Source organism: Pan paniscus, chromosome 2, assembly GCF_029289425.2.
Source record: "Pan paniscus chromosome 2, NHGRI_mPanPan1-v2.0_pri, whole genome shotgun sequence".
In the NCBI taxonomy this organism is placed as follows: Eukaryota; Metazoa; Chordata; class Mammalia; order Primates; family Hominidae; genus Pan; species Pan paniscus.
The window spans coordinates 195,596,820-195,621,322 of record NC_085926.1 but is presented as its reverse complement, the minus strand read 5'-3'; the positions used below and the strand labels follow the sequence as shown (position 1 = coordinate 195,621,322).

The window sequence follows — 24,503 nt, the reverse complement described above, 5'->3', positions numbered from 1 at the left end:
AGGGATAGCATTGGGAGATATACCTAATGCTAGATGACGAGTTAGTGGGTGCAGCGCACCAGCATGGCACATGTATACATATGTAACTAACCTGCACAATGTGCACATGTACCCTAAAACTTAAAGTATAATAAAAAATAAAAAGAAAAAAGAAAAATTTTAAAGACAGGGTCTCACTATGTTGCCCAGGCTGGTCTCAAGCTCCTGGCCTCAGGCAGCCTCCCAGCTTGGCTCCCAAGGTGCTGGGATTACAGGCATGAGCCACCATGCCCAGCCCTTCCAGAGAATTTTTATGCTTATAAAAGCAATTACCAATGATTTTCTTTGCTATACCTGCAAGTTTTTAAATATAAATAATAGCATACTGTAGTAACTATTCTGTATCTTGCCTTTTTTACTTAATATGTTTTGTAATTCATCTGAAATCATTACATAGAGAGCTTCTTCATTCTTTCTTACAGCTGTCATTTTATAATATTCCATTGTACGTATGTACCATCACTTATTTAGCCAGTCCCCTGGTGAATGGATATTTAGATTGTTTCCAATCATTTGCTATTAGTAACAGTGCTTGTGTATAAATAATTTTGCCCTTTACCGTAGGATAAATTCCTAGAATTCTTAAAGGGCATGTGTATTTGATATTTTGATAGCTATTGCTAAATTACTCTCCAGGAAGTTATGTATATAAATACCCTCACCAGAGGCCAGGCGTGGTGGCTCACGCCTGTAATCCCAGTACTTTGGGAGGCCAAGGCAGGTGGATCATGAGGTCAGGAGTTTGAGACCAGCCTGGCCAATATGGTGAAACCCTGTCTCTACTAACAATACAAAAATTAGCTGGGCTTAGTGGCATGTGCCTGCAGTCCCAGCTGCTTGGGAGGCTGAGGCAGGAGAATCACTTGAACCCGGGAGGCGGAGTTTGCAGTGAGCCAAGATCACACAACTGCATTCCAGCCTGGGCGACAGAGCAAGACTCCATCTCAAAAAAAAAAAAAGTAAAAGATTACACTTCTCTTAGCATGAAAAGATATTATAAGTGTCATTGAATTTTTTTCCCTGTGAACTTTTTCCTGTTTTATTCCTATTTTCAATAGATTTAGTCTTTTCCTACTGATTTATAGATATTCTTTATTTATTGAGGAAATTAGTCTTTGTAATGGGAGTTGCAAATATTTTTTCCTAGTTTGTCTTTTGACATTTCTTTCTTTCTTTTTTTTTTTTCTGAGATGGAGTTTCACTCGTTACCCAGGCTGGAGTGCAATGGCACAATCCCAGCTCACCGCAGCCTCTGACTCTGGGGTTCAAGCGATTCTCCTGCCTCAGCCTCCCAAATAGCTGGGATTACAGGCATGTGCCACCATGCCCAGCTAATTTTGTATTTTTAGTAGAGATGGGGTTTCACCATGTTGGTCAGGCTGGTCTTGAACTCCTGACCTCAGGTGATCCACCCGCCTCCGCCTCCCAAAGTGCTGGGATTATAGGCATGAGCCACCGCGCCCGGCCGTCTTTTGACATTTCTTATGGTGGCTTTTACTGTGCCAAAATATCTGACTTTTAGTAAGTCAAATTAATCAGTTCTTTTATGACTTCTCTTAGGGCTTTGTGTGGTGCTTAGAAAGGGCTTTTCTACTGTGTGTTTTTTTTTTTTTTTTTTTGAGACAGAGTCTCACTCTGTTGCCCAGGCTGGAGTGCAGTGGCACGATCTCAGCTCACTGCAACCTCCGCCTCCTGGGTTCAAGCAATTCTCCCGTCTCAGCTTCTCGAGGAGCTGGGATTACAGGTGCATGCCACCACGCCTGGCTAATTTTTGTATTTTTAGTAGAGACGGGGTTTCACATATTGGCCAGGCTGGTCTCCAACTCCTGACTTCAAGTGATCCGCCTGCCTCTGCCTCCCAAAATGCTGGGATTAAACGGGCGTGCGCCACCACACCCAGCCTTCTCTGCAGTTATTAAGAGTGTTTTCCCATGGTTTTGTCTATTACTTTTATGGCTTAGTTTTTTACATTCAAATTGTTCCATCTGTAATTTATTTGGAATGTATTTAATTTCCTATGCATTTGTATCAACTTCTCGATTTCTATTCTGGTGTGTTGTTCTCTGTTTATTTGCCATCACCACTCAGTTTTAATATAGTAGCTTTTCAGGCTGGGCGCAGTGGCTCACGCCTGTAATCCCAGCACTTTGGGAGGCCGAGGCAGGCAGATCACCTGAGGTGGGGAGTTTGAGACCAGCCTGACCAACATGGAGAAACCCCATCTCTACTAAAAATACAAAACTAGCCGGGCATGGTGGTGCATGCCTGTAATCCCAGCTACTCAGGAGGCTGAGGCAGGAGAATTGCTTGAATCTGGTAGGTGGAGGTTGCGGTGAGCCGAGATCGCGCCATTGCACTCCAGCTTGGGCAACAGAGAGAAACTCCGTCTCAAAGAAAAAAAAAAACCCATAGTAGCTTTTCATTATGGTAGCGGGTAGTTCCTCATTCTTACAGCATCTGTTGGTGGTGGTGGTGGTGATGGTGGTGGTTTTTCCCTCAACATGCAAACATTTGTTCTTTTATTTACCCTGTGAACTCCACAGCATTTTTCGATAAGAACAGGAAAAAACTACTTATGCAACATGACCTGGATCATTAACTGATTGAAGTGAGGGAAATCAAGTAGTGATAATATATGTAACTCAAACATTTTATTTTAATTTAAAACATGAATTTATATCTATTCAACAATCTTAGGATATTGGGTCAAAGCCTATTCTGTGAGTATGGGCCCACTGATGGAGTCTGTATCATCTTTCTTATATAAACTATGCCCCTCATACATCAGATAGAATTTCCAGTTTCAATTTCTTTTATACTGAGCCAGCAATTTAAAAAATCCTGTAGTATGAATATAAAATTTTCATTTTTCAGTTTTCCCCTAACTTCTGAAAATTGTCTTGCCTCCACCTAATTCGGTATCAACTCTTTATAGTGACTTACCTTTACTGAAAAGGCTTTTCAGAGCATACTAGTGTTTATAAATACAGTCATTTCCTCAAAGTGCATAATCATTACTTTAAATGTGAAATTATAACAAGTACAACTGACAGGAATAGGTTTGGAAACAAAAATAACTGATTCTTGGTAAGCCACAACTCAATTGGTGGGAGTAAAAGTGCATGTTTATTCTAGAGAATTATCTGTACCCAACTTGAGTGCTTCTTTGTCAAGGTTGGGAGAATTGGAAAGCCATTCTTTCAGCAAAGAATATAGCATTGCTCTTTTTTTTTTTTTTTGAGTCTACCACTGTAGTCTTTTTTTTTCTTTGTAGCATTGCTTTTAATGTGTATATATTACAAGTGTACCCTAATTTAATCAGTACTCTACTGATAAATGTTCAAGTTGTTTACATATAGGCCGGGTGTGGTGGCTCACGCCTGTAATCCCAGCACCTTGGGAGGCTGAGGTGGGTGGATCACCTGAGTTCAGGAGTTCGAGACCAGCTTGGCCAACATGGTGAAACCCCATCTCTACTAAAAATACAAAAATTAGCCAGGCATGGTGGCAGACACCTGTAATCCCCGCTACTCGGGAGGCTGAGGCAGGAGAATCGCTTGAACCTGGGAGGCAGAGGTTTCAGTGAGCCGAGATTGCACCATTGCACTCCAGCCTGGGTGACAGAGCAAGACTCCGTCTTGGGGAAAAAAAAAAAATTGTTTACATATTTTTCTTTATTTGCTATTATAAAAAATGCTAAACATTCTTTTTTTATGTAAAGAAATTTATTAATAAAATTTATCCCTCTCTCTCTTCCTTTATGATTTGCACTTTTGTAGCAAGGAAAGACCTGCTGAATCAGAACTTGCATTATTATTATTTTTTTTTTGAGACAGAGTTGCACTATTGCCCAAGCTGGAGGGCAGTGGCTTGATCTCAGCTCACTGCAACCTTCACCTCCCAGGCTCAAGTGATTCTCCTGCCTCAGCCTCCCGAGTAGCTGGGACTACAGTCATGTGCCCCATGCCTGGCTAATTTTTGTATCTTTAGTAGAGACAGGGTTTCACCATGTTGACCAGGCTGGTCTCGAACTTCTCCTGACTCAGGTGACCCTCCCACCTCAGCCTCCCAAAGTGTTGGGATTACAGGCGTAAGCCCCTGTACCCGGCTTGATTTGCACTTCTGCTTTTAAACATTGAAAGTTTTATCTGCATAGAAATCCAATATCCTTACTTTTCTTTAGTGGATTTGTAGTTTCCCTTTTCCTTTTTAACTCTTCAATACAGGTGGAATTTATTCTGGAATTTATAAAATAAATCATATTTATTTTATATGATTTGAGGAGAATGCCTAAATTGGTCTACTTCTAGCCAGCCAATTTTCTCAACTATATTTCTTGAATAATCAATTTTTTCCATTTTTTTCCCAAACAAAAAAGTAGTTTATTTAAGGGTTTAAGTTAGTTTAAAATTTTGTCTGAAGAAAAGAAACCAATTTTACATGCTTTTCTTTTTTTTGAGACCGGAGTCTCGCTCTGTCACCCAGGCTGGAGTGCAGTGGCGCGATCTCGGCTCATTGCAAGCTCCGCCTCCCGGGTTCATGCCATTCTCCTGCCTCAGCCTCCCGAGTAGCTGGGACTACAGGCGCCCACCACCACGCCCGGCTAATTTTTTTGTATTTTTAGTAGAGACCAGGTTTCACTGTGGTCTTGATCTCCTGACCTCGTGATCCGCCCGCCTCGGCCTCCCAAAGTGCTGGGATTACAGGTGTGAGCCACCGCACCTGGCCACAATTTTACACGCTTTTCACTTAAAAATGATGTAACCAAGAGACATGCTGGAGTTGATGTCCCATGGCTGCCCAACACTGGCTGGCCACTTAAAATCCACTCAACCAGATACCACAGTCCCTGCCACACTACCACCAGAATACTGAAGGTCTTCATGATGTTTATTGTCAAAAGAGCCTGCACATCTGACACTTCCGGTTCTCACTTCTACCCTCCCAGTATAGAGGCAAGAAGAAAGACTTTTTACAAAGAAGCACCTCTGACTGTTGAGGTGGTTTTAGATCGTGTATTAAGTTCTGATATATCTTAAGGTCTCTTTCAGGCTATTTATTTTGTTCCATTGATTGGTCTTTATCTCTTTTTTTGTTTGTTTTTTTAAGACAGGATCTCTCTCTGTCATCCAGGCTGGAGTGTAGTAGCACGATCTCGGCTTACTGCAACCTCTGCCTCCTGGGCACTTGTGATCCTCCCACCTCAGCCTCCCAAGCAGCTGGGACTACAGGCATGTGCCACCACACCTGGCTAACTTTTTGGATTTTTTAGTAGAGATGGGGTCTCGCTATGTTGCCCAGGCTGGTCTCAAACTCTGGGCTCAAGTGATCCGCTCACCTCGGCCCCCCAAAGTGCTGAGATTACAGGCATGAACCATCATGCCTGGCCTGGTCTGTCTCTTGATACTTGTGCTAGCTCTATATATTTTTAATTATTTAGATTTTAGTTTTAATCCCTACCCAGTAGTCTCAGAAAAGGTTATCGAAAAACAACAATTGGGTTGTTATGGTACAAACATTTTGCATGTTGAGGCCTGTCCCAGCGAGAGACCATTTCATCTGGTCTGGGCATTTCTTTGCCTCCACAGCTCTTCCCTGACCTGGGTGGCGTGGAAAAATAGATGTTTCCTTATTTGATTTTGCTTTTGCAGTAGGGGCTAAAGACATCCAGCTCTGGCTTTTAACAAATAGCTCTTTACCAGTTTTAAGAATTATTTTTTAGAAAACAGAACGGTAGAGAGAAAGGAGTAGAAACCATCATTTTCAGCCGGGTACGATGGCTCATGCCTGTAATCCCAACACAAGTGACCCAAGGCGGGCAGATCACTTGAGGCTCGGAGTTTGAGACCAGCCTGGCCAACATGGTAAAACCCTGTCTCTACTAAAAATACAAAAATTAGCCAGGCATGATGTCATGTGCCTGTAGTTCTAGCTGTTCGGGAGGCTGAGGCATGAGAATCACTTCAGCATGGGAGGTGGAGGTTGCAGTGAGCTGGATCACGCCACTGCACTCCAGCCTGGGCGACAGAGTGACTCTGTCTCAAACAAAAAGAAAAAGAAAACATTATTTTTACTGTATACCTTGTATGTCATATGCATATGTTACCTGTTCAAAAGAATGATTAAAATAATCTTTAACAATTATTCTTTAAAAGGGTAAACATATGTCAAGTGTAGTATTCCTTTTTTTTTTTAATTCCTTTTTTTTTTTTTCTGAGTTAGGGTCTCACTCTGTTGCCTGGGCAGGAGTGCAGTGGCACAATCATGGCTCACTGCAGCTTTGACCTCCCAGGCTCAAGTGATTCTCCCACCTCAGCCTCCTGAGTAGCTGGGACTAAAGCATGTCCCACCACTCGGGGTAAGCTTTAAATTGTTTGTAGAGATGGGCCAGTCTACCTGGACTCAAGCAGTCCTCCTGAAGTGCTGGGTTTACAGGTGTGAGCCACCACCCCTGGCCTCTGTGTGTATCCTTTGATTGCTGCTAAGAACCTTTGATGAGGCAAGGGAAGGTTGTGGTCCTTTTCTTGTCTTTGAATGCCAACCCTAGAACTAGATCTGTTCCAGAATGGTCGTGATTTGCTCATCGTGTGTGTTCCCTTCGCAGGCGTGCCACCGCCAGACTGATTACTGGCAGTTCGTGAAAGACATCCGGTGGCTCAGTCCCCACTCAGCCCTTCACGTGGAGAAGGTAAGAGTGAGAGCAGAGCGGCTGTGCTGGCAGAGCTGTGGGTCTTCACTGTTTGAGGCTCTGTCCGAAGAATCTTCTAGGCTCCAAGGAGGGAATATGTCCAGTTGCCTATCAGCTGAGGAAAGGAAATTAATTATCCCTGTAGGGACTGACTTTATTTGCTTTAAAAAAAAAGGCATGCAAACCCATTGGTCCAGGCCACTTTTTCTCCTCTGGGGAAGGGAAAAAAAGTTTTGCTATTTTCAAAAAAGCCTGCCTACATGGGACCCAGGGTGAAGCCTTTCAAAGCATTTCCCTTACCTGTCTCAATTTAGTTCTCAGGTCATTAGGCCTCAATCTTGCCGTATCTACCAGGATGTGTGTTTTGACTCATGCCCCTTTGCTTCCCAGTTCATCAGCGTGCACGAGAACGACCAGAGCAGTGCCGATGGTGCCAGTGAACATGCTGTTGCCGAGCTGTGGCTGCAGCACAGCCTGCAGTACCACTGCCTCTCAGCCCAGCTCCGGCCCTTGCTCGGGGATAGACAGTATATCAGAAAATTCTACACAGGTAGGTAGAGGCCACTTAGGACTGTTATCTGTGCTTCCTCGTTGTCACCCACCTCACTATCCTCTACCCCTCTGGTACCAGGGCCTCCTATTTTTCTTTTTTTCTTTGAGATGGACTTTCGCTCTTGTCACCCAGGCTGGAGTGCAATGGCGTGATCTCGGCTCACTGCAACCTCCGCCTCCTGGGTTCAAGCGATTCTCCCGGCTCAGCCTCCCGAGTAGCTGGGATTACAGGCATGTGCCACCATGCCCAGCTAATTTTGTAATTTTAGTAGAGATGGGGTTTCTCCATGTTGGTCAGGCAGGTCTCGAACTCCCAACCTCAGGTGATCTGCCCGCTTTGGCCTCCCAAAGTGCTGGGATTACAGGCGTGACCACCGTGCCCGGCAGGGCCTCCTGTTTTTCACTTGATGCCATAGGGATTCTACTCAGAAACATATATCCAGACTTACCTCTCACCTCCCAAGTAAGACACAATCCAACTTTATGTTAAGGTCGTCCCCTACGGCCACACACACAAACCGTAAGAATAGCCACCATTTACCACGAGTTTCCTGTGTGCCCGTCACTGCTGTCCAGTATCTTCACAGCAGCCCCGAGAGTTGGGCATTGGTGCTACTGTTTCCAATCTGCAGGGCTCCAGGAGGTTAGGCGACTTGGCCAAAGTCACTCAGAGCCAGGATTCAAATCTGGATTTTTCTGACGTTGAAGCCTCTTGCCCTGGCCATTTTGATGCACCTCGCGTTCTTCAGCCTCTCCTCTACTTTGTTTCTGATCTGCCTTCACCCTCCTCCTCATTCATCCTTACCTCTCCCTTTCTGCTTCCTCAAGCTTCTCTCAAGGCCTCCCTGATGGGCTCTATCACTGTGGCAGCTTTTCTCTCCCCAGATGCTGCTTTCCTGCTAAGTGACGCTCACGTCACGGCCATGCTGCAGTGCCTGGAAGCAGTGGAACAGAACAACCCCCGCCTCCTGGCTCAGATCGACGCGTCCATGGTACAGGGGACAAGGAATTATCCACGTCTATGCTGGGTCCCTGGAGCTCAGCAGGATGTAGCCCTCTACAGCAAACTTTTTCACTTAGCCATTTTTGTGAGCTGAAAGGCTTGCATTTTTTTTTTTTTTTTTTTGAGACAGAGTCTCGCTCTGTTGCCCAGGCTGGAGTGCAGTGGTGCAATCTCAGCTCACTGCAACCTCTATCTCCTGGGTTCAGGCGATTCTCCTGCCTCAGCCTCCCGAGTAGCTGGGATTACAGGCGCCCGCCACCACACCCAGCTATTTTTTTGTATTTTTAGCAGAGACAGAGTTTCACCATGTTGGTCAGGATGGTCTCGATCTCCTGACCTTGTGATCCTCCCGCCTCAGCCTCCCAAAGTGCTGGGATTAGAGGCCTGAGCCACCGCGCCCGGCCGGCTTTCATTTAAAATGCTTGGAGGAGGGGAGGTACCATTAAGTACCTATTGAAGTAGAAAGTCTAGGCTTAGGTCGTGTGCTTAGTAGACCTAAGCTGGGGAGTGGGGAGGTAGATTTTGTTAAACCTGTGGTATCTTTTGACAAAGGATACCAAGCCTTGACAAAGATCTGGGGAAAAGAGGGATGGTTCTGAATTGGGTAGGGCTTAGTGTCAGACCTGGCATAGCTTAATGTTACACGGGGTCAGTTTTTTCGTGTTTTTTTCTTTGATGTAAAGAAAATTTTATAGTACAAAGAAAATTTGTTGCCTAAAATTAACTTATCCCATCACTAATACTCCAGTCAGTGCCTTAGCTAGAATGGAATCAGAGTCCCCACTTCTTAGAGAAGCAGATCCTCTATCTCTCCAGATTCTTTTAATTAATTATTATTATTATTATTGTTTTGAGACAGAGTCTTTACTTTGTTGTCCAGGCTGGGCTGGAATGCAGTGGCATGATCTTGGCTCACTGCAGCCTCCGCCTCCCGGGTTCAAGTGATTCTCCTGTCTCAGCCTCCTGAGTAGCTGGGATTACAGGTGCACGCCACCACGCCCAGCTAATTTTTGTATTTTTAGTAGAGCCATGTTGGCCAGGCTGGTCTCGATCTCCTGACCTCAAGTGATCTGCCCGCCTTGGCCTCCCAAAGTGCTGGGATTACAGGTGTGAGGCACTGTGCCCGGCCTGATTCGTTTAATTTTGATTGTTGGTTACTATCCATTTACTACTTTGTATGTGCCAGGCACGGTGCTATGTATGATAAATGTATCATCTCACTGAATCTTCATAACCCTGTGAAGTGGGCATTGATCTCATTTTATAAAGGAGGCTGCTGAGGCACAGAGTAGATACGTGGTCCAAAGTTTGGATCAAATAGCTGATAAGTGTCAGGGCCTGGATTTGAACCCTAGTCTGTCTGACTTCTGATTCCACATACATCAGCACTTTGTTGTGCTGCCTCTGTAATAAAGTACTCCTGGTTTAACACCTGGAAGGATTCCAGTGCAGATGCTGTGGTTTCACAGTTGTAAATTACATACTGTAGTAGAAGGTAGCCTTGCTGTATCTACAGGCTCTGGCTAAAGTCCAGGCCTACTGCAAAGGTAGCTTCTACGGCATTTCTGCAGTACTGCGTTGCCCCCACTCTGAGGCCCTTTGTCCTCAACTCTGACACATTTTTTGGTTTTGTTTTGCTTTTTAGTTTGCCAGAAAGCACGAGAGCCCGCTGCTGGTGACAAAGAGCCAGAGCCTGACAGCCCTGCCCAGTTCCACATACACCCCTCCAAACAGCTATGCTCAGCATTCCTACTTTGGGTCCTTCTCTAGCCTCCAACAATCCGTGCCCAACAATGGCTCAGGTATGGGGACAGGAAAAAGTGGTCATTACATTTATCCCCAGCCCTGGAAAGTAAGAAGACTTTGTGGTTGCTCATAGGCTTGGAAAATTGAGACTTGGGTTGGTAGTTTTTCTTAATAAGGGACATCTTTACAAGTTATATAGTGACTAGCTTGAAATAATTCAGTAGAATCATGAAGTAACAGAAGAGAGAGATGTTTGTAGATTCCCCTGGGTTTCTAATCCACATTGCCAAGAAGGCATTTCAATACTAGCTAACACCGAATGATTGCCAATCATGTACTAGGCTCTGTTGTGTTCAGTTTGTATGTGTTATCCCATTTGAGCCTTCAAACGGTCCTCTTAATGCTCATTTTTCAGATGAGGAATGCATACTAATAAGCAATAAAGCACTGTCTCAGGAGCCCATACTCTTGACTTAGCTGCTTCTAAATAATTTTATACTTTATTTGACTTGCCGTTTCTGAGGTGACATCGTATGTCCTGGTCACCCAGTCCTTCATACATACTGCAGGATTCCACCTCACCCTTGCTCCCCTTACCATTTCCTTTTATATTCTAGAGAGAAGATCTACTTCCTTTTCACTCTCTGGCCCTCCCCGGAAACCTCAAGAAAGCAGAGGGCGCGTCTCACCAGCAGAGGATCAAACCATCCAAGCCCCCCCAGTTTCAGTCTCTGCACTAGCCAGGGATTCCCCTTTGACCCCAAATGAAATGAGCTCCAGTACTCTGACCAGCCCCATAGAGGCATCCTGGGTCAGCAGCCAGAATGATTCCCCAGGTGATGCCAGTGAGGGGCCTGAGTACCTGGCCATTGGCAACTTGGACCCCCGAGGCCGGACTGCCAGCTGTCAGAGTCACAGCAGCAATGCCGAGAGCAGCAGTTCCAATTTGTTCTCCTCCAGCAGCTCCCAGAAGCCAGATTCTGCTGCCTCTTCCTTAGGGGACCAGGAAGGAGGTGGGGAGAGCCAGCTGTCCAGTGTCCTCCGCAGGTCCAGCTTCTCAGAGGGGCAGACACTCACCGTCACCAGTGGGGCAAAGAAAAGCCATATTCGCTCCCATTCGGATACCAGCATTGCCTCCAGAGGAGCTCCAGGTAATGAGGAACACTGGCTGCTAGTTAGCAAGATGACCCTGAATTGAGAGTAAGAGAGGGCTTGTTATGGGGACTCTTCAGATGGCAGAAAGAGATGTTCTGTTTCTGGCGATACGACATCTTGTTTTGTAATGAAAGAAGTTTATAACGAAATACTGAGACTCAAAATCTCTAAGTCTATTTATGTTTGTTTCTTTATACATTGCTAATATTAAATGTTTTCCTGGATTCTTTACTAGTTTGGTAACATCAGAGGATAGCGTGACTCATCACAGTGCGAGTTTTCAAAGTATCTCTTGGATTGGGGAAAGTATCATTGAGCTTTAAAAATAATCCCATTAAGTTCTGTCATTTCCTGTGACGTCTTAGAAGTTTGCCCAGGGTGTAATAATACCAATGTGAGAGAGGCAGAGAGATACTGGGGTTTCTAATTAAAACGAAGGCTATAGTGAGTGCAGGGTGATGCGATCCAGCAACTGAGTCGGTGGGGCTGACGGCCACATCACTGATTCAGGCTGAGAGGCCGTCAGATAAGGAGGCCCTGGCAGCTGGGACCTCCCTCACCAAACACCAGCTGATAGCAGGGGCAGCCTACTCGTGGGGAAGGTGGGGCTCCTTGCTTTTGCCATCTCCCTGCCATCATCCTTCCCGGCTTGTGGTATCCGGCAGGCTTTGGTTGGGTTTTGTTTGTAGTAGGATCTCCATAAGAGGAAGTATAGCATGGAGCTTTGTGCTCAAAGCCATTCTGGGTCAGGAAAGCCCCAGAAATAAAATATAAAAATAAAATGTGAAAAATTCAAGGACCTAAAAAAAAGAGGGGGCGGTTTCTTTAGCAACTGGAGATAGCGTTGCTTTCTCTTTGTAATTTCTGGAAAGGTGAGAGCTAAGGCCCTCATCTGAAACCTTCAGAATTGCAAACTTTTGTCTTTGTTTTCCCTCAAGAATGTGATTTAACTTGTTGGAAATCTTGAGGAGAAGAATCTCCAAATCAAAGCCTGTCTTCCCATGAGCTTTCTTAGATGTGAAGATGACTGGGCTGGACCCTCACTTCACATCTCCTGCTGCAGGCCTGATGTCTGCTGTACTCCAAGCCACTGGCCTTTGAGCATGTAAAACTTTCCCGCCCCATTCTTGAATCCATATGGATTCCAGTGGAATCCTGCCTTGGAAAAAGGGAGCCCGCGAAAATGTGTGCGGAAGGATCTGAGGAAATATGGGTCACGCGCAGCTTCTTGGACAAGCCATCCATCCTTCACAACTGGGGTTTCCTCTTGGGAGTTCCATCCCCACTTCTGCTGGGTAAAATTTAGGACACTTTTTTTCTCTCTCTGTATTCTCATTGCTCTATCTGGACTCTCCTCTGCACCTGTCTGTCTACCGGCAGGAGGCCCCAGGAATATCACCATTATAGTTGAAGATCCCATTGCAGGTTTGGGAATCGGTCCTCCACCTCCTCTTTGTTCTGTTCTGTGACCACCTTTCTTAGTTCAGAACCTCCTTCAGTCTGGTGTCAAATCAAGTCTGGCTAGCCTGGTCTTGTTGTGATGCTTGGAACTGTCTATAAAATGATACCAGTGTTTCATATGATGTGTTTTCTATACACAATTCCAAAGGCCTCGTTCAGTCTCTCAACAGCTTCTGGGAGGCAGAGTCAAGACTTATCAATTCAGTTTTGCCCAAAGGTGAAACTGAGGCCTGCTATTTGTCTGAGGCATCATGATGAATCAGTAGCAGACTTTTTTTCTTTTTTAAAATCTTTTTTACTTTTTTTTTTTTTGTAGAGACAGGGTTTCACCACGTTGCCCAGGTTGGTCTTGAACTCCTGGCTTCAAGTGATCCTCCTGTCTTGGCCTCCCGAGTGCTGGGATTACAGGCGTGATCCACCACACCTGGCCCAGAATTTTTCTTATAACCGAATACTTCCTATGGATTACTTTATTTTCCTTGAATTAACACCAGAATGTATTTTATCCCCTTTCTGTGGTCTTAGATATACTTGCATGTTTGGTTTTTTTGTTTTTTGTTTTTTTGTTTTTTTCCCCTCTCCTGCAGTTCCGTTTCCTTTTTCTTTCACCTGTTTTCATTTCCCTGTAAATCCCTGCACCCCATTCCAGCTATTGCATAGGATTCTTCTAGTGATTTCAGTCTGTTTCCTTGGTGTTCATGGTGGTGTTCAAACTGAGATTTGTGTTCCGTCCTGGGTACCATAATTCATGGACATGAACACTGGAATGTGTCTGCAAGGCAGAGTAGTGAGAGAGGGCTGAAAGCCGTGGCCTCCTGGAAGTGGGTGAGGCCATTGGGTATGTTAGCTTGGAAAACAGATGGTTAAAGAGGAATAAAGTCTGTAGGACCATCATTTAGAATAGCGTTCTTCGTAAGGAGATAAGAAATTGGAAGAAGGCAGATAACAAGTGAGTGTAAGGGAATTCTAAGAATTAGTTAAATGGTGGCATTAGGAGGTAGTGAACTCAGTAAATAAAGGCTGAATGGCCACATGTTGTAAAGAGGTTAAGGTCGTGGTGGAGTTTGTGTTGTGTGCTGTTTGGGAATCTTGAAGGTCCCTTCCAAGTCATGTCATGGTTTTTTACCAAGGCATCGTGGCGACTACTAGTTTGTCCTCAGTTCAGTAGGAAGGAACAGAGCCCATGGCCAGGGCTACCAGAAGTCTTTGAGGCCCAAGAAGAACACAAAATTGTCTCTTGCACAGAGTAGCATTTTTTGTGAGAGGAGCAAGTTGGTAACATCTGTCAGGGAAAAGGGTTAGATGCAGCTCAGTCATTCACTCTCCCACAGCATCCTGCTCATTTTCAACCACCCACCTGCTTTTCCACCTGTTCTTCCTTCTGTGGTCCTGGAAATGTTGTGTTTCCTTGTGAAGAATATCAGTTTCTTATTCCTGCAAACCCTGCCTGCTACTGTTCTCCCTCCCAGCTCTCGCTCTTCCTGTCCCAGGCATTGTCTGTCTCGCCAGCCTTCCCTCCCTCCCTTCTTCAGTAAGGCCGAGCCGAGCCCCGTAACGGAGCCCTTTGCTTACAGGGCCCTCTCCCTGGGCTTCTCCAGCACTGCCTTGATGCTTCTTTTTAGGATGCTGCTGAATTTTATTTCCTTAGTGAATGTAAATCTTCTGATGTTACTTTAAAACCTAATGTCAAGATGTCAGAAAAGTTTCAATGCACTTGTCTTTGTTTTACCATCTAAAGACTTTTCTAAATTGGTTTGTCAAGAGGATAGGAATCAGCTGATATTCCTGTAATGTTTGGTTAAAAGATGTAAGTAAAGAGAAGCAAATTCCATGAATCCATTTTGATTTGATTCTTTCCTTTATGTTGCCCCATTCTGGATCACGTTTCTTCTTTTCCACTTAGAATGTACTGACCTGCCATCTCCTTCCCTGCCTGTGTTTCTGTACCCTTGGGCTGTTCCATTGGTGTGCCGCCTCTCTTCTGCTTGGGAGGGCTTTGGGAAGGGGTGCAGTTAAATGTTGAAACTCCAGAGTTGGGAATGTACCTGTTGCTCATTTTGTATGTTTTTACTCGCTGGTGGTCATCGTCATTAGAATCCTGCAATGATAAGGCGAAGTTGAGAGGCCCTTTGCCCTACTCTGGTCAAAGCAGTGAAGTCAGCACACCCAGCTCTCTGTACATGGAATATGGTGAGTACTAGGAAGGCCAGGGCTAAAATTGTATATTTTCTCTGCTCACCCCTTGTGCCTGCTAAGCTCTGAGTTTTGGGGTTCATCTCAGCTCTCCAGAGGGTACACACTGTTACAGTCTCAGTCACTCTTTTGTCATTTTTAACCCCCGTGCTAGAAATCACACTGCTCTGCCATTTCTCTTGCTCCTCTCTGACTTGGGGGTCCCACCCTCTCTTACGCGCTGGGTGTTGGCACCAGGTACGTCAGCTGGTCCAGATGGAATGGCTCTCTGACTTGGGGGTCCCACCCTCTCTTACGTGCTGGGTGTTGGCACTGGGTACGTCGGCTGGTCCAGATGGGATGGCTCTCTGAGTGGATGAGACGGACCTTGAAAAGAGGCCTTGGAGTATCTGGGCTTAGTAACCAGCAGACAGACTCTATGTGGAAATCATGCAGAGGAGGAAGCCATTTGTGTCCTTTTCTGCCTCCCAGCCCAAAGTTCTACATTTTTATTTTGTTTTTTCTTTATGGTACGAGGGAGAGCATGTTCTCTTTAATTTTAGATGGCAGAAGGATTCTCTCTGTTTATTCTACTGTTTTCCAACCAAGAGGCTTAGTGTTCTGGGATTCTAAGAGTCCAAGAAATTCTTTCTTTTTTTTTTTTTTTTTTTTGAGACAGAGTTTTGCTCTTGTTGCCCAGGCTGGAGTGCAGTGGTGCGATCTTGGCTCACTGCAACCTCCGCCTCCCAGGTTCAGATGATTCTCCTGCCTCAGCCTCCTGAGTAGCTGGGATTACAGGCATGTGCCACCACGCCCAGCTAATTTTTGTATTTTTAGTAGAGATGGGGTTTCACCATGTTGGCCAGGCTGGTCTCAAACTCCTGACCTTGTGATCCGCCTGCCTTGGCCTCCCAAAGTGCAAGAAATTCTTTTAGAAGGTAGACATCTTCTTCCAACCTCTAATTCCCAGTTACCTGGGAAGACTTGGGAGCATCTTTAATGACAAAAGCTTAAGACTTCCTGAAGAAGCCTGGCTGTTTCATCCACATTCCATTTCCCACAGAAGGTGGTCGGTACCTGTGCTCAGGGGAAGGCATGTTCCGAAGACCATCAGAAGGACAGTCCCTCATCAGCTACCTCTCTGAGCAAGACTTCGGCAGCTGTGCCGACCTGGAAAAGGTGGGAAATCGAGGGCCTCATGAAGAGCTCGTGAGTTGGGAGACTGGGTCTGAAGGTCTGTGGTGCCATTTGTTCTGATGAGGTTTTGGGTATAGATTACAGTAAAGATAAGTTCACAGTAAAGGGAAGTTCAGCAAGTTCTGTTTCTGAGGAACTCTGCAGGGAGCACGTGCCCCTCACTGAGTCCAAATTATTAGCGATTTTATCTTAGAAGCCAACCTGGGCAGAGAAGCATCAAGTTTGTGTGTGTGTTTTTGTTTTTTTGAGACAAGAGTCTTGCTCTGTCACCTAAGCTGGAGTGCAGTGTCACGGTCATGGCACACTACAGCCTCAAATTCCTGGGCTCGAGCAATCCTCCCGCCTCAGCCTCCCGAGTAGCTGGGACTACAAACACGCACCACCACACCTGGCTATTTTTTTTATTTTTTTGTAGAGATGGGGGAGGTCTCCCTGTGTTGCCCAAGCTGGTCTTGAACTCCTGGGCTTGGCCTCCCAAAGTGCTGGGATTAACAGCTGTGAGCCCATGTGTCCGGGGTCTTGAACTCCGGGGCTTGGCCTCCCAGAGTGCTGGGATTCACAGGTGTGAGCCGCTGCCTCTGGGGTCTTGAACTCCTGGGCTTGGCCTCCCAGAGTGCTGGGATTCACAGGTGTGAGCCGCTGCGTCTGGGGTCTTGAACTCCTGGGCTTGGCCTCCCAGAGTGCTGGGATTCACAGGTGTGAGCCGCTGCATCTGGCAGCATTGTTTTTGCTGCATGATTGCGGTTCCCTTGACTCTGGCACCTTAGGTAAATACTGTTTCCAGAATCAAATTCTATCTTTTGTTCTAAGGCTCAGATAAGCAATAAATGACATCTGTGTAGCATTTTATAGACTACAAAGCACTTTTATCTTGAGACATAGCATTTACCTTAATATTTTGTGTACAGGTGTATGATTTTGGGAAAGAACCTGATTGAAATCCTGGGCCTCTTCTCTATCATATTTTTATGTAGAAATGAGACAGGAAGGGACAGGCTTGGCAAAGTAAGAGAGTGAAGAAAACCTAGAATAGGTTTTCCAGCCATCAGCTTTCCTCATAGTAGAAATGTCCATTTCTCCAGGGTGTTTTTGGCAGGAACAGTTCCTATCTTGGAAACTCCCCTTTCCACATTATAATGAGTATGTCATTCAATACTTCTAACTCTTTGCCTGTTTGGTGCTCTCCTTCCGCCAGGAGAATGCCCACTTCAGCATCTCAGAGTCCTTAATTGCTGCCATCGAGCTAATGAAGTGCAACATGATGAGCCAGTGCCTAGAGGAGGAGGAAGTGGAAGAGGAAGACAGTGATAGAGAGATCCAGGAGCTGAAGCAGAAGATCCGCCTTCGGCGCCAGCAAATCCGCACCAAGAACCTGCTCCCCATGTACCAGGAGGCTGAGCACGGAAGTCAGTGGAGCCTGTGGATGCTTCTGTTCCCACATTTTCCCAGCTTCAGCATAAGGCCTGGTGCCCAAACCAGTGGTTCCTCTGCTGTCAGATATTTCTATGTAGTCCTGCTTTTTTTCTACCATGCTAGGAATACTCATCCTAGAGTCGCTCCGTTTCCTGCATCAGAAATACCTGCCTTCCAGGCCAGGCAGAGTGGCTCACGCCTGGAATCCCAGCACTTTGGGAGGCCGAGGCGGGTGGATCACTTGAGGCCAGGAGTTCGAGACCTGCCTGGCCAACATGGTGAAACCCCAGCTCTAAATATATATATGTATATATATAAATAAAGGAATAGCTCCCTTCCAAAATAGCTTTCTGATATGAGGAGACCTAAGAACACTGCTCCCAGATTTGCTTCCCAGATAGTAGTACCTTCTATTTACTTGAAACTTTCTAAAGGGAAAGTTTCCATTTCTCTCTGTTGAGGTCATATCAGGTCCCTTATATTGTGACACTGGAAGGACAAGAAGACCTCTTTCTGCCCTGTTTATTCCTTTTTGTTTTTAAACATAACAGGCTTTCGGGTCACCTCCAGCAGCTCCCAGTTCAGCTCACGTGATTCGGCACAGCTCTCTGACTCTGGCTCTGCTGATGAGGTTGATGAATTTGAAATCCAAGGTAAGAAGTGACAGTTTGTTACAAGGGAACTTTTATTCCGTTTCTTTCCATTTAGAATGATAAGCTGCGAAGTGTTTCCTAAGTAGAAGATCTTCATTATGGATTGTTGTTAGCTATTGTAAGGGACAGCCTTCTGCTAAAAACAAAACCCCTTCACAGTTTCAGTAGGGAAGAACACCGGAAGCAGGTGTTCCAGGTGGAGTGGCTGCTCATTGATGTCACCCTGACGCGTCCTCCTCAGTGGTGTCTTTCTCCTGGGTTCCCACTCTGACTCCTCCTTTCAGCTTGTAGGGCTGGTCCATACCACTTGAAATTAGAGTCCTATTCTCTTGGGTTCCATAACACAACTGAAATTGTTTCAGAGTGTTCAAAAGAGAAAAGGACAAAAAGAATCATTGGGGGCAGGGGGACAAAAGAGGAAAAACATCAGGTTTACAAAGTAGAGCTTGAATTTCTGCCCTTGCGGTCGGTGCTCACTGCTCAGCACAGTCACAGACTCTGTTTTTATTGGTGGTGGTGGTGGTGGTGGGAGTATCAGCATAGAGGAACAGTGGGGTTCCAGTCTGGGAAGGCAGTTGTGTTAAATCAGGTTAATGTCCCACTCCTGCAAATCATAGATCTCTTCAAGTTCCCATCAGCAAAACAAACACACAAACAAAAAAAACAGTTCAGGGACAAACGCTCTTCCTTCATGGGTGAAACTAAGAGTAGTTTCCTTACTGAAGTGAATGGTATCTATAATTCTCTGTCACAACATTGTGTATGTAGACAGAGGTGAACTGTATCTATAATTCTCCATTATAACATAATGTGATGACAGATAGGTCTTGTGTTGCAAGAGGCTTTGATTTCCTGTTTACACAATCTAGAGAGCCCATTCGCCTGCACAGGCCTCCAGATGGAGGAACCACACGTTTCTTCCCATTCAGAAACTCCGTTTTTTCCCACATTTTCGAGGTATTCAGGAAGTCTTCCTTCTATGTTCTCCTTAATGTCTCTGATTTCTATGTATGACAACAATAGGTAGTCATTTAAAACTCCTTTTGTTTGTTTGGTTGTTTGTATGTGATTTTCCAACTCCTCTCCAATTCTCTACCATCAACTGGGTGACTTACAATTTAGCTCTGACACTAACTACCTGGAGTTAGCACGGATCCTGCAGCTACAGTCCTGTGAGATTAATTCCGCTTCAGATGCCAGACACAGGTCACCAAGCTACCTGCCCTTCTGCTTGTAGGCTGACTACAAATTCAGAGATTCCCACGACCCCCTTCCCCAAGGCAGGATAATTTGCTTGAATGATGCCCAGAACTTGGGAAAGCTTATGCTTATAGCCTGTTGTAAAGGATCCCAATGAGCAGCCACATGAAGAAGCACACAGGGACTAAGGAAGAGATCACGAGCACAGGAACTCCTCCTGCCCCCGTGGTGTCTGGGGCACCACCCTCCCAGGTGCATTGATGTGTTCGCCAACCAGGAAGCCTGGACATCATTGTTCAAGTTTTTATTGAAGTTTCATTATATAGGCACCATCGATTAAGTCATCGGCCACTGGTGACTGGGCTGAGTCTTCGATCCCTCTCCCCTCCCTGGAGGTGATGGGGGAGTAAAAGCTCCAACCCTCTAATGACGTGGTTGGTTCTTTCGATAGCCCCCAATTGCCCCAATTGTGAAGCTGTCTATCTAGGGGCCTGCCAGGAGTCTCCTCATTAGCATAAACTCAGGTATGATTGAAAGGGGCGTCTTTTGAATAATTTCTTGAATGATTCAAGAAATTCCAAGAATTTTAGGAATTCTCACCAGGAACTGGAGACAAAGACAAAATATCTATTTACTGTTATACCATAGTCTGTGATTGACTTCATCTCCTAATTAAAAAAAAGAAAGAGGGTCTGACCTCACTCCCGGGATCAGCAGTCAGAATTTCAGGAGGAGAATAGTGAGGTAAATTCAGATCCGTCCACTTGACTACCACATCTGTGTCCTGCAGCAAAGCAGGGATCCGGGAAGCTGTGCAGTCTGTAAGGAGCCTGCCGAGAGAGAGGCCCAAAGCGCACTCCTGTTAGAAACTGTTGCTGCAGTTGTAGGCCCTGAGGAGATGTTCAATCAGCTAATTCTCTAGTTGTTTCAGAACAGAAATCCTTAAAGGAAAAGACCTTAGGCCGGGGTTTCCCAACACGTGGGCCAGGTCATTCTTTGCTGTGACGGATTGGGCTGTGGACTGTAAGATGTTTAGCGTCATTCCTAGCCTCTACCTACTAGATGCCAGCGGTAACCCCTCCCCAGTATCAAGACAATCAGAAATGCCTCCGTCATTGCCATAATCACCCGTGGCTGAGAACCACTGTCGTAGGAGGTCCTTGAGGCTGGGCTTGGCATAGGAAGTAGCAGTAACTCTCCTCCAAGCTAGAGTGAGCACCTACCCAAGGATGCAAGTTCCTAAACGCCATTTCATGTTTGGGAGCAAATGGCAAGTTTTGATTCCAGGAACATGTGGTATAGAATATTAGTTTATTTCCTGCTGGAATACTAAGGGCCCCCTTTTATCATCATTATTACACAGATGGTAGCGAAGGATCTAACCTGACTCACATATCAAAGAACGGACTGTCAGTGTCACTGGCCTCGATGTTCTCAGGTAGCCTACTTTGCAAGCGTGGATGTGCTTGTAGATGCATGTGTGAGAATGTTGCACCAGCTTTCGTATATACTTAATCATGTGATAACTGTCAAGGTTACGAGGACTGTAGAGGCTGGAGAACTAGTTGGAAGAAACTGGAGCTAAGCCAGAACAACAAGCCAGGAACAATTCAGATACTCACTGATTCTTCCTCATGTGACCCCAACAATCTTCCTCACAAGTTTGTCCTTGGTGATCCTTCCCTACGGTGATAAATTTAGATTTAGTGGCCATTGTGACTGATGGAGGTAGTGGATAGTTTAGAAAGGAATAGTTAGATGAAGAATTTTAGTTCAAACCTATACCTAAGCTCCTGCCACACATTCAGACAGCAAAAGTAGGATAGAATGATATGAAGCTTACTGTCTCTTTAGAACTTTGAATTTGCAGAGCCAACTTTTAAAAAGCCATCTCTTCTGAGTACTTTGTGTACCATCTCTTCTGGGTACTTTGTGTACAAGTAGGATTTACTGCTGTAGATGTTTGTTCTTGCTTTGTGATCCAAACAAGTAGGTTTCTTGTAGGTGAGGTTAATTGAAAGAAAGTAGCAGTTTTCTACTCAGAATGGCTTTAAAACACAAAAACAACAACAAAACTCAGAACTTTTGTATTTTTTCTGAGACGGAGTTTCGCTCTTGTTGCCCAGGCTGGAGTGCAATGGCGCAATCTCAGCTCACTGCAACCTCTGCCTTCGGTTTCAAGGAATTCTCCTGCCTCAGCCTCCCAAGTAGCTGGGACTACAGGCAGCTGCCACCACACCTGGCTAATTTTTGTATTTTTAGTAAAGACAGGGTTTCACCATGTTGGCCAGGCTGGTCTCAAACTCGTGACCTCGTCATCTGCCTGCCTCGGCCTCCCAACGTGCTGGAATTACAGGAGTGAGCCACCACGCCAGGCCCAGAACTTTTTATTAAAACTTTTAATATTGTTGGGCATTAGAATTTGAAATAATTACGTAAGATTAGATCAAGATTTAGAGAAATAAAGACAAATATTACAGGAGCTCCCGTGTTCTCACTCATATGTGGGAGCTAAAAAAGTTGATCTCATGCAGGTAGAGATGAGAGTGATAGTTACAGAGGCTGGGGAGGAGGTGGGTTGGGGCGTAAAGAGAGGTTGGTTAGTGGGTCCAGCCATACAGTTAGAAGGGATGAGTTCTAGTGTTCAGTAGCACAGTAGCGTGGCTGTAGTTGACATATTGTGTATTTCAAAATAGCTAGAAGAGATTCGAAGTATTCCCAACACAGAGAAATGATAAATGTTCAATCAATGGATATTGTAAATACCCTGATTTGACCATTACACATTGTATGCATGTATCAAAATATCACTTGTGCCCTGTCAATATGTACAAATATTATGGTATCAACTTAATTTTTTTAAGATTAGAGAAATAAAAGTAATTAGGTTCCTTTTTTTCCTACTCCTGAACGACTGTCATTGATTCTAACATGAGTCTTCCCTGCCTGAGGAGGAGTTATCCTGACTCCCTTTCTAACTGGTTTCCGGTGTGTTTAGTCCCAGTCCTTTGTGGGGGCATGTGTTGAGTGTCAGCCACTTCTCCCTCAGAGCATGTCCAATCTGCTCTCACCACCAGGCAGGCCTTGATTTGGTCTTTCTAGCATGCTTCCTTTCCCCATTTTGGGGGCTTTAAAATTTTTATACACATGACAGGTTTTACACTAAGAATGTGAAATGTTTTTCAATTAAAAAGCTGCTTTTTAGGCTGGGCATACTGACTGTTTATGTCAGTAATCCCAGCACTCCGGGAGGCTTGAGGTAGGAGGATTTCTTGAGGCCAAGAGTTGGAGACCAGCCTGGGAAACATAGTGAGGCCCCATCTCTACAAAAACATATTTTAGAATTAGCTGTGTGTGGTGGTGCGTGCCTGTAATCCCAGCACTCTGGAGGCTGAGGTGGGAGGATTGCTTGATCTGGGGAGGTCGAGGCTACAGTGAGCCATGATCATGCCACTGTACTTCATCCTGGGTGACAGAGCAAGACCCTGTCTCAAAAAAAAAAAAAAAAGAATTCACCCACTTCAAGTGTACAACTCAACGATTTTTGGTAAATTTACCAAGTTGTGCAGCCATCACCATAATCCAGCCTGAAAACATTGTCATCACCCCAGTAGTATCCCTTGTGTCAGTTTACGGTGAATTCCTGTCTCCACTCCCAGCCCCACTCAGCTGCTCGTCTTTCTGTCTCTGTAGATTTGCCTTTTCTGGACACTTCGTATAAATGGAATTATCCAATGTGTGATGCGTCATCTTTTGTGTCTTTCATGTCATCTACTTCTGCTGATGGTGTCTGCCAAGTTGGTTTGATATCTTTCATAAGGTCCCAATCTCAGACAGTCTTTTCAACTTCTTTGGATTTAGAGTTTTGTTGTTGCTATTTTTTTCCCCATCTCCATCTTCTTCTATTATAGCTGCATCAATTTTTCTTTATCTTCCTTTGTAGATTCTTCCTGAATTTTCATCTTGTGCATAGATGTATCTAGTCAGGGTCCGATCAGGAGACAGAAACTACACAGTAATTTGAATAGGGAAAGTTTAATATAAAGAATTATTTCTACTATAATGTGGGAATCATGGAATGGGAAACTGGCTCATGAGGAGTAAAGAAGACTCTCAAGAGTGCACAGGAGAAGCCGCACGTGGTGGCTCAGCCTGTCATCCCGGAACTTTGGGAGGCCGAGGTGGGCGGATCACCTGAGGTCAGGAGTTTGAGACCAGCAGTGGCTCACACCTGTCATCCCGGAACTTTGGGAGGCCGAGGCGAGCGGCTCACCTGAGGTCAGGAGTTTGAGACCAGCAGTGGCTCACGCCTGTCATCCCGGAACTTTGGGAGGCCGAGGCGGGCGGATCACCTGAGGTCAGGAGTTTGAGACCAGCGGTGGCTCACGCCTGTCATCCTGGAACTTTGGGAGGCCAAGGCGGGCGGATCACCTGAGGTCAGGAGTTTAAGACCAGCATGGCCAACACGGTGAAACGGTGTCTCTGCTAAAAATACAAAAATTAGTCGGGTGTGGTGGCGTGCACCTGTAATCCCAGCCACTCTGGAGGCTGAGGCAGGAGAATTGCTTGAACCTGGGAGGTGGAGGTTGCAATGAGCCGAGATCATGCCACTGCACTCCAGCCTGGGTGACAAGAGTGAAACTTCACCTCAAAAAAAAAAAAAAGGGGGGGGTGCACAGGAGGAGCAGATAGAGGAGCAGTCACTATCCCTGGGGCTGAGATGGAGCATCTGGGGTAGGAATAAATGTGAAGGAGTGATACATCCCCAAGGCTGAGATCCAGACGTCCTGGCTTGCTGGATGGTGGGGTTCCCTGAAACACAGAGCTGCCCTGAGATGGTGCCAGGGGACGCTCTCCACAGGGAGGTGGCATGCCAGCAGCTGTCACCAGGAAACTGTTCTCTGGGGTGCTGAGGGAGGGTGCCCATGGGAGGTGCTATCTCAGAACCCAAGGGTACTGGTGAAAGCCCTCTGTGGGAAGGTGGTAGGCCAGTGGCACTCACTGTAAAGCTCTCCAGGGAAGCTCTTCCGGCAGGTGCCGAGGGAGCTGTTTATGAGGGCGTCACTCGTGGCACTCTGCTGCAAAGCTGCCCAAGGTGTGCTTCCCCCGGAGTCAGCTTAGAGGAGCAACCAGAGCCAGCCGGAGAAACCCCTTCTGCTTCCAGCACCCCTCCAGCGCCCTCTACCGCAAAGCCTCACATCATGCCAGCTGGCAAAGGAGAAAT

At 45.7% G+C, this 24,503-nt stretch overlaps 1 protein-coding gene across 8 annotated transcripts in view; it reads left to right on the top strand.

Moving 5' to 3' along the window:
* RUBCN (rubicon autophagy regulator) overlaps positions 1-24,503 on the top strand; it is an 80,702-nt gene that overhangs the window by 41,730 nt on the left and 14,469 nt on the right. For 4 of the 8 annotated variants that reach the window (XM_055110822.1, XM_055110824.1, XM_055110823.2 and 1 more), the window contains 11 exons: positions 6,644-6,727; positions 7,118-7,277; positions 8,165-8,271; positions 9,928-10,084; positions 10,646-11,179; positions 12,564-12,608; positions 14,739-14,834; positions 15,880-15,995; positions 17,209-17,419; positions 17,978-18,079; positions 20,643-20,717. In XM_055110822.1, coding sequence (XP_054966797.1) covers positions 6,644-6,727; positions 7,118-7,277; positions 8,165-8,271; positions 9,928-10,084; positions 10,646-11,179; positions 12,564-12,608; positions 14,739-14,834; positions 15,880-15,995; positions 17,209-17,419; positions 17,978-18,079; positions 20,643-20,717 — 1,687 coding nt within the window. The remainder of the gene's footprint in view (positions 1-6,643; positions 6,728-7,117; positions 7,278-8,164; positions 8,272-9,927; positions 10,085-10,645; positions 11,180-12,563; positions 12,609-14,738; positions 14,835-15,879; positions 15,996-17,208; positions 17,420-17,977; positions 18,080-20,642; positions 20,718-24,503) is intronic. The other 4 variants (XM_055110819.2, XM_055110820.2, XM_063602649.1 and 1 more) reach the window with 4 other exon arrangements.